Source organism: Cebus imitator, unplaced genomic scaffold (assembly GCF_001604975.1).
Source record: "Cebus imitator isolate Cc_AM_T3 unplaced genomic scaffold, Cebus_imitator-1.0 Scaffold316, whole genome shotgun sequence".
NCBI classification, from domain to species: Eukaryota; Metazoa; Chordata; class Mammalia; order Primates; family Cebidae; genus Cebus; species Cebus imitator.
This window is the reverse complement of record NW_016107631.1, coordinates 102,091-111,901: the sequence shown is the minus strand read 5'-3', so window position 1 is coordinate 111,901 and position 9,811 is coordinate 102,091. Positions and strand designations below refer to the sequence as shown.

General features: G+C 51.8%; 1 protein-coding gene across 1 annotated transcript; it reads right to left on the bottom strand.

The window, feature by feature from the left end:
• Positions 1–512: 512 nt before the first annotated feature.
• On the bottom strand, positions 513–8,112 carry SLC22A6 (solute carrier family 22 member 6). The gene is made up of 10 exons (XM_017503805.2): positions 7,417–8,112; positions 7,042–7,145; positions 6,639–6,793; positions 5,229–5,397; positions 4,656–4,779; positions 4,381–4,496; positions 3,128–3,342; positions 2,882–2,990; positions 1,097–1,300; positions 513–794 (listed from the first exon to the last, which is right to left on the bottom strand). Exons 1-10 carry the CDS (start codon positions 7,783–7,785, stop codon positions 707–709), a joined length of 1,653 nt encoding a protein of 550 aa, XP_017359294.1. The 5' UTR covers positions 7,786–8,112; the 3' UTR covers positions 513–706.
• Positions 8,113–9,811: the final 1,699 nt, after the last annotated feature.

Below are 9,811 nucleotides of genomic sequence, written 5' to 3'. Positions count from 1 at the left end.
TTTTTTAAATAGAGACAGGGTGTTGATATGCTGCCCAGGCTGGTCTTGAACTACTGGGCTCAAATGATCCACCCACCTCAGCCTTCCAACATGCTGGGATTACAGATATGAGCCAGCACACCTGGCCAGCTGTTGTCCTTTTTCTTCTCCTTTGCTGTCAGAGGTTCCCATCTGCTCTCACAGAAGGGAAGGAGCTTAAAACAAAGCCTCTGATTGGTTGCTTTCATTTCAGCCAGTCATTTCAGCCCTTGTCAGTTTACAGGAAAGGGAGGAGCGTTAGATAGTTAACTAAAACTCACAGAAATATTTGAATAGGTTAGAGGACCGGGGAGGGAAGAGGGAGGAAAGGAAGGGTAGAGAGGGGCAAAGGCCAGAGTCTTTTCTAATTCTCTGGGATAATCCTGGCGGTGGAGTGGGTGGGAGCAGACTGTACGGTCTCTTGGGCTGGAAGCTGGCTAAAGTGGAGTGGCCATTCCATTTATTCCTTTTGAGACAAGAGAGACACAGGGAGATGGTATGCAGTCAAACCTTTTAATGATGTAGTTTTGGTGGGGTTTTTAAAGGGTGGGGGAACCCTGGGAAGGTGTTTTCCTGAACCACAGCCCCCACACTTGGGTCACCATTTCCTCTTCTTCCTCGTGTGGGTAGCCCGAGACCTGTAGGACCCTCTCTCCCTTTAGGGTTCTGTAAGGCCCCTTCTCAGTCCTCAGAGTCCATTCTTCTCTTGTGCTGAGGCCTGCAGTGGGACCATATACTTCTGGTGCTCTTGTTGCTGTCGTCTCTGTTTCCCTTTCCTGCAGGGGAGAAGAAGAGTGGCACTCTGGGTGTGTGGCCTCTAGGCCAGGGCCGGGAGTTGGGAGCTCCCAGGGGGTCTCCATTCAGCTGTGCCTAGCCACCTGCTCTCTGCCCCAAAAACCTACTGCTCCCTGGAGCTGGGATCCCCAGGAAGGATTCTAGGAGAAGCTCAGGCAATTGGGGACAAAGGGACATAGAGCTTTGCACCAGAAGAGGAAGCCAGGGCCTGAGTCTCAATGCCACCTCACCCTGAATATATGACCTGGGTTATATCCCTGCTCCTTTCTGGACGGGGTCCCACCTGTTCTCCAGGTCATGCATTGTGTCCGGCAGTGGCTGGCCTAGGGTCTCTGGCAGGAGGACAGTGACGGCGCTGGCGACCACGGGAACAGCACCATAGATGAAGAGAGGCACGGATGGGTAGAGCTCAGCAGTCATGCTCACCAGTGGGCTCACGATGCTGCCCACTCGGGCCATGGTACTGCCCATTCCCAAGCCTGTCTGCCTGCAGGGCCCACAGCGGGTGGGTGTTGGTTAGAGTTCTGGCATGAATGCCCAGGTGCTAGTCCCATTTGGAGGTGGCAGCTCAGGCCCAGCCCCCAGGACACTCCCAGTACCTCCTCTGTTCCCCATTTGATTAGCAAGCAAACCAATTTTTTTTTTTTTTTTTTTTTGGTTAGAGATAGGGTCTCTATGTTGCCAGGGCTGGTCTTAAACTCCTGGGCTCAAATGGTCCCCCCACACCACAGCTGTTGATGATCTTTTTAAAAAGAGAAGCTGGAAAGGGCTCTGGCCAGAGAATAAGGAGACTAAAGATTGAATTTTGCTTCTGCCCTTAATTTTCTGTGTGACTTTGGGCAAGCCCCTTTCCCTCTCTGGGCTTCAGTTTCTGTAGCTGTCAAATGAGACAGTTGTGTTACACCTATGGTTCTCAGATCATCTGAAGGAATTGTGAGTTACAGTTGCAATAAACCAACACACACCTATTGGATTAGAATCCCTAGGGAGAGGGAGCTGGAATCTGCATGTTAAGAATATTCTTGGCCGGGCGTGGTGGCTCACACCTGTAATCCAAGCACGTTGGAGGCCAAGGTGGGCGGATCACCTGAGGTTGGGAGTTCAAGACCAGCTTGACCAACATGGTGAAACCCCGTCTTAAAAAAAAAAAAAAGAAAAAGAAAAAGAATATTCTTCATGAGAGAAGAGGCTAAAAACATTGACTCAGGAGACAAACGGCTTGGGGTTCACATTCATGCTTTACCATTTGTTAGCTCTGTGATCTTGGAGAAGTCACTTAACCTCTGTTTGCCTCCGCTTTCACGTTTGTAAGTGGGAATAATGATAGTACCTACCACAATGGCTTGTTATGCAGATTAAATGAATTAATATTTGTGAAAAGTTGAAGACACTACCTGGTACATAGTGAGTGCTTTGGATTATTGCTCTTTCATCTGAGATCTGGTAAGGGCACAGGACCATGATCATCAGGGTTCCACTCTGCAGACCTTGCAGGCCCACTCCAAGTAACCTAGGGAAGCCTGACATATCTTTGACATCTCATGTGAATTTTGCATCCCATTCTTGTTTCTTAATGCAAAAATACCACCCCCTATCTTTGCACTCAAAAATGCAATGCTATGTTTATTCCTACTGCTGGGATATCATCAGGAGTGATTCCTGGGATAGGAAATTGCTTTCATGTTTGTGGTCTTTGCTTTCAGATGTATTGCTTGGCTTACAGATGGAATTTAGACTTGGTGGCACGTTCTAATTTGTATTTTGGAGATTAAGGGAGGACTCCAATTTTTTGCCTCTGAGATGTGTCTTCTTGGTTCCTTACCCCTCCCCAGTTGGTGGCTACTTTTGAGATCTTCTAGGGTCTGGTAAGGGCTTAGAGACAGTAACACCTGTGTTAGCTAGGCCATGAGGTGTGAACTGAGTAGCTACTTGTGCTTTGCACTGATGAGTGTTGAGAGGGGCCTTTGGGCTGGGATATACTTGATTTAGTTCTGGGGTCTGACCTGTGCACAGGAGAATGTCTTTTCCCAAGAAAAGACTGTCATTCTCCCATTATGTTCCCACTCACCGGCTCATTGTGGGATACAATTCCCCAGTGTACAGGAAGATGCAGTTGAAGGAGGCAGCCAGGCAGCCCTTCCCCAGCACAGCAAGAGAGGTTCGGATAATGGACTGGTCTAGAGAGAAAGAAGGGGGGATACCAGGAGCTTGGGAGTGGAGGCTAGGAGGAATTGGTCCCCTCCCTTCTGAGAGGTTGGTTTATGTGTGGGGATGGGGCTGAGGAGAAGGGGCCAAGGTGCTCGTGGGTGCTCACCCTGGGGTACCACCCCATTGAGCAGGATGCAGATGCCCGCCAGCAGCAGTGCGGCCATCTGGGCAGGCCGGCGACCCAGGGAGTTGATGACAAGGAAGCCCACAAGCTTGGCAGGCAGGTCCACAGCACCAAAGATCACCTGGATTAGGTAGATGCTGACTCCAAAGCCCTGCAGGTCCATGACCAGCCCATAGTATGCAAAGCTAGTGGCAAACCTAGTGGAGAGAAGAGAAGGGTATAGAGTTTGTTAGCGAGGCTTAAAGTGGGGTGCTCTTTCAAAATAGCGGGGAGCTGCTGTGGATACCCTGCTTAAGGAGCTGGAATGTGCCTTGGCTAATATTTCTTTAGACATTTAATCACATAATTAAACTGCATCACCATTTGGAGTATTGAGGTAGTCCTCTAATACTCCAAATTTCCCAATCTTCTGATAACTACAGTCATAATTAATTTGGGGATTTTCACTTAGTTGCTGTGTAGGATTTACATAGGTTTGGTTCTCATCTTATCAATTGATGCTGGGCTGAGGGAGGGCAGGTGGATATCTAAGCCGTCTTATGGGCCAAGGCAGCTGGGAGAGTATAGAGCCTTCTGGGACCTGTCCATGGTCCTGGGATGAGTGTTGTGCTTTTTCGGATGTGAAGAGCCCACAAAATGAAGCTTAGATTACTGGCTAGAACCTATGACTGAGAATAAATCCCAAATTGGAAGCAAATAATTCATTGGCAGAATTGTTCCTTCTGAGCATGTTTCCCTTAACTGTCATGGGACTGCCATGGTGGTGGGAAGGAAGGATAATGGGGTGTGTTGCAAAGGGAAAGGCAGCTTCTTTGGCCTTGGCCAAAGTGTTCTTTGGAGATGAGTTTTAGTCATCTTGTTGCCCATGCCTGTGTTTCTGACAGGCACCATCAGGCCAGTAAAATCTGTGAATATTTTGCAAGCCAGACTGCTCTCTGCTTTCATGATGCAAGTCTATTGACTCTGAAGCCCACTTGTCCTCATAAGGTGTCTACACATTGGAACAGGGCTAGTGAAGGGACAAGATGGGGAGATTGGTGTCCAGGATAGAGGCTGGGACTGAGTTGAGGCTGAGGGGTGTCTGGTTCCTAAGGATGATCCCTAGTTTGGGGTTACCAGCTCTCACAGCTGGTCTGCTGCCCTTCCTGCCCTCCTGTCTGGCTTCTTCCACCCACTGTGTCTGCTCCCTCCCCAGCCAGCCTTTTGTCTCAGTCTGTCTGTCTTTCTGGGCCTACCACAGCATGGAGAGGTAGAGGAAGAGATGGCGGAGGGTGGGGCACCGCAGCAGCTCCATGGCCGATGCCTGGCCTTTGCCCATGGTCAGCTCCTTCTGCAGACTGGCCCGGAGCACCTGCTGGGACCGGCAGAGCTCAGGGCCCAGGATCCTCCCAAGAAGCTCCTCCCAACCTAATCCCTTATTCAGAGAAGCTCCCTGGGCCCTGTGTCCTGGGTTTGGGGCTTGGGGGTGAAGCCCTGGGAGGTTATCATGGGAGGTCTCCAGGGATCTCACCTCCATACTCAGCTTGGCTCCTTCTTCCCACTTCCCATTGATCCGGGCGACTCTCTGCAGGGTCCTCAAGGTGAGGTCCAGCCTTCCGGAGGAGGAGTGCCAGCGGGCCGACTCGATGAAGAACCTGGGAGCAGGGGTGGGAGTGGGTGTTGGCATGGCTTCAGTTTCAGTTAGCTGGGTAGGGGGCTTTCCAGGGGCCTGTGATGGGATTTTATTTAAGGTTGGGAACCCAGGGTCCTTGTCAAATCCCTCTCTCTAGGACCACGAGGCAGTGACCAGCTTGGTAATAACATATTCCCCAATCCAGAAGCTCAGCTCTTGGTTGCTGGGAAGGGGAGCAGAGCAGGCAGATTGGAGAACTGAGTGGGGGATATCCAATATAATTGGATATCCTGGGGCAGAGCCTTCTCCCCACAGCCTTGGTTTCCCTATCTGTCACACAGAGGCATTGGACTGGGTTTGACTTCTCTAAATTTGTGGGATGGGATGTGTGCTGAGCTCTGGGAGAGGTCCTGTCCCTTGCAGCCCTCTGGGCTCCTGTGGCAACCACCTCCATCCCTAGGCCCCACGCACCAGGAGTAGATGAAGAAGGCAAAAAAGGGCACAGAAACCAGCAGCTGCAGGTGGCGCCAGTGGGGCACAGCATAGGCCACTCCGGCCAGGAGGAACTGGCCCAGGCTGTAGACATAGCCATTCAAGGTGCCCACGCAGGCCCGTGTGTGGATGGGCATCCACTCCACATCTGGAAAGAGGGTTAGGACAGGATGGTGCAACTACCTGGGCTGCTGGGCTAGTAAAGACCCCTCCCTCCATCCAAACCGTGGCCTGTCCCAAGGCTCAGTGGAAAATGCATCAGGTAAGTTGAGGCCAGGGTGATGGGAGTGGGGGGCTTTCAGTGGAGGTATGGATGGGGAGCTGGCTTCAGAATACCCGGGAACTGCCCCCTCCACACTCTTGATGGTTTTCTTTTTTTCGTTCCTCCTCAACCTGCTCTCCTGGCTAGAGTTCCTTCTCCCTTCAGAGCACTTCTGACAACTTGGTCTATCTTCAACAGCAACCACCCCTCTGGTCTTCCTCAGCCATGGGCTGGATTCTACTCTCACTGGCTAGAGCAGCTTGGAGGAGGCAGTGGCTTTTCTCCATCCTGGAGTCTTGAGGTAGGAGTGGGACCACCTCTCTGGTGTGGTCTGGAAAGGCCTACCTCCTGTCCTGGTGGGCTCCCCATTCAGCTGCTGGGACAGGGACTTGGATACTTAGGCTGGACTTAGGGGTGGGTTTCTTAGGTGTCTCGCCCAGGCCCTAGCCCAGTCTTGGTTAATTCCTTTAGTCCAGAGAATCCCAAATCCTTGGATTCCCTTCTGTGCTTGAGGAATGACCTTGGGTAAATCCTTTCCTTTCTTCTCGGCCTCGGGTTCCTCATCTGAGAAACATGGGTAGGGGGGAGTGATCTCTCAGAGGATGCACATGGATGGCCCATGGGGAGACCACGCTCAGTCCACAGATGTATCTTGTCTACATGATGCTCCCTCACCGTATGTTTAATGTTAGAGTTAATTGCAAACATTAAAAAATCTGGGATATTTTACATTAATCCAAGAGAAGGGGGGAATATATGACAGCCCTAGGATCTCCTGGCTGGAATGCCCTAGGCATCTCCAGCTGCGTGCCTGTGGTGTCTCTGGATGAATGTGTCTCTCCTTTGAATACAGTTCTCACCATTCCCTAATGCCTTCTGTACCTGGCCTGCGTGGTCTCTTACTTGATCTGCTGGCTCTAACAATGGAGTTCGCAATCCTGTTTCTAAATGAGGGGTCAGGGTGGCATGAGCCTGAGAAAAAGGTTGTTCCATCAGCAGGAAGGTGAGACCCAAGAGAGAGGCTGGAGGGCAGGCAGGGCTCAGGAGGGGCAGGCTGGGAGGGGAGGCTGGAAAGGGGTTGCTGGGCTGGGTGGCCAGACGGGGGTGGGCAGGTAAGCATCTCTCACTCAGTGTCATGCAGTTGAGGGTGATGCCAGCCAGAGACATGCCGGAGAGGAGCCGGAAGGCACAGTAGATGGGGAAGTTGGGTGCGAAGGCCGCGCAGGTCCCTGATACAGCTGTCTGCAGGTAGTTCAAGATCAGTACCTTCCGGCGGCCTAGCCTGTGGGAGGAGGGGAGACCTGCAGCAGGCCCCTGGAGACTGACGGGGCCAGGCTGAGCCAGGAGAGGAGAGCTCACCCTGGACGAGGCGTGAGCTGTGGGCCTTTGAGGACCTCTCAAATATTATGAGGCTGGTGCTGTAGATCCTCAAACCAGCCCTGACTGGCAATGCCAAGCTCCCACCTGGACCCCATGAGCCTAGTTGACCCCTAATCCCAGTCCAGCCCCTTGACCCTACCCAGGACCGACCTGTCTGCAAGATAGCCGAACACCATGGCTCCGAGCAGCACCCCCACCATGTACAAGGACTGGGCCAGCTGGCGTAAGGCCCTGTGAGAGCACACGAGGTCCCACTGTGGGGAGAGGAGCAAGGGTCAGGCAGAGATGAGCCTGGTTTCAGAGGATCCCCTTCTCCTCCTTCAGGCTGGTCCTCTCGGGTTCATGTCACCCTGTTCCTCTGGCACTTTGCCCTTTTCCTCCCTGATCCTGAGAGCTGAGAGCGTTTTTCTTTTCGACTCAGCAGTTAAAAAAACTCAGCAGTTAACTTCTCCAGGTACATTTTTTTTAAACAAAGGCTCCCATCTTCCCATCTTGGCCCCTGGAGGGGGAGCCCCGAGTCCTCACCTCAGTCACGATGGTAGATGGGAAGGTGCTGTTGTCATAGATCCATCCATCGGTGCAGGGCTCTGTGGCCCCCGTGCCATTGGCTTCTGTGCCATTGGGAAACGGTGGCCCCCACTGTGGGGAGGTGAAGCGGAGGCAGGATTCAGGCTGCCCCTTCCTGTCCTGGGGCAGCCAGGCCTCCAGCCCCCCATTCTTGCTGAGGTTGGCGTGGGCAGGCGGGCGGCAGTGGTGGGTGGGGATGGCGGCGGTGAAGTTCTGCAGGGTGTTGTGAGAAGCCATCAGAAGCATGGGGAGGACCACCAGGGTGACCTGGATCTGCTGGAAGCGGCCGACACCCCCCACCTGCTGAAGGAGGTCATTAAAGGCCATCGGGTCAGGCCCAGCCCAGCGGCTGGGGGCTGAGGCCCTCAAGTCCCAGGACCTCTGTCTGTCTGTCTGCCTGCCGTCCTTCACTGGAGGAGCAGCGCTGCCGTTGCTTCCGCAGCTGGGTTGCTCCCGGAGCTGAGTCCGAGCTGCTCTGTGGGGGGACAGCAGCCTCCTTGGCTGCTCCTCCTTCTTCCCTGGTCTCCCTGATCTGTCCCTCCCTTTTCCCGTGCAGCTTCTCCTCACTTGGGGGGTCAGGACAGCTCAGCTTTCAGGGTCTGCTGGAGGCCTGACCCTTGCATGGGCAGTTTTTAATCCTTGGCCTGGAAGGAATGAGTTAAAGTGTGACTTGGTATCAGAAGGATTAACCCTCCAAGGATTCCTTGTGTCAGTGGAATTTCTCCAAGTGGTTATAAAGGGCAGGAGAGGGTGGACTGAAGTAGGAATTGGGAGAGGGATGTATTGGGGGGGAGCATCTGGGCATCTGGGGGCAGGAGGGGCCAGAGTGGGATCTATTGGATTTATTTGTCTTCCTTTTAGGAACAAGACTGGGCTCTGGGAAGTGCAGTGGCCTCTTGAGGAGTTTCTGCCCTTGTTAGTGGATGAGATCCAAATAGTCTGCCTTTGGGAAGGGTTACCAGGGAAATTACAGGGTGCCCAGTCAAATTTGCATTTTAGATCAATGGAGAGTTTTTTTTTTCAAGGCCAGCAGCATCCGCACCTTTATCTGCACTATACACTGGGCTCGGTGGGCTGGGCAGAGGGTGCCTGGCCCCCAGTGAAGAGTTTTAAAAAGTTGGTCTCTAATATTGCACGGGACATACTTACACTAAAAAATTCTTCATTGATCTGAAATGCAAATTTGACTGGGCACCCCGTATCCTTATTTGCTAAATGTGACAACCCCAGTCTTTGTTCTTATGGGGACAGCTCATATCTTATAGGACCATGGCCTTATTTAATTGGAAGAAACAACAGAGGTCAGAGGCTGCTCTTGGAGTGGGACCCAAGACCAACGTCATACACAGCGTAGGGTGTCTCAGCTTCCACCTTCTTGCTGATCATTGGTCAGATTTTTCCCTTAGTCATATTGTCTTCTGTTCATAGTGCTATTCTTTCTTTTAATTTTTAAATTTTTTTTTGAGACACAGTCTTACTCTGTTGCCCGGGCTGGAGTGCAGTGGTGCAGTCTCAGCTCCCTGCAACCTACACCTCTCAGGTTCAAGCAGTTCTCTTCCCTCAGCCTCCCAAGTGGCTGGGATTACGGGCATGTGCTACTATGCCCGGCTAATTTTTGTATTTTTAGTAGACATGGGGTTTCACCATGTTGGCCAGGCTGGTCTTGAACTCCTGACCTCAGGTGATCTGCCTGCCTCGGCTTCCCAAAGTGTTTCAATTACAGGTGTGAGCCACCACACCCAGCCTCTTTATTTATTTTTGAGATAGGGTCTTACTCTGTTACTCAGGCTGGAGTATTGCAGTGGAACAATCTTGGTACACTGTAGCCTTGACCTCCCTGGGCTCAGATGATCTTCCTAGTTCAGCCTCCTGAGTAGCTGGGACTGCATGTGCACAGCAGCACACACACACAAACACACACACACACACATTTTTTTGTAGGTTTTGCTATGTTGCCCAGGCTGATATTGAACTCCTGGGCTCAAGCAACTCCTGCCTCTGCCTTCCAAATTGCTGGGATTACAGGAATGACCCACTGTGCCCAGCCATAGTGTTATTATTATTATTTTTTATAACAATGAGCATGAACTACTGTATTTTTAGCCACAACTCTAAAATAGTCACGTGAATTCCTCCAACAGAGTGTTGGCTCCTGAGTCACATATGACCAGGAAAGTGTCGAGCTCTGATTGGATGGGTTTCCGTAGGATCCAGTTGGTTGGATCCCAGATTGGGGGCACTGAGAACGAGAAGGTGGCAACTTCTTGTTATTAATTTATGCAGTTAATATTATTTAAAACTGGACTCTAGAGTCAGTCTACTTGGACCTACACCCTCATTTCACATTTACTGG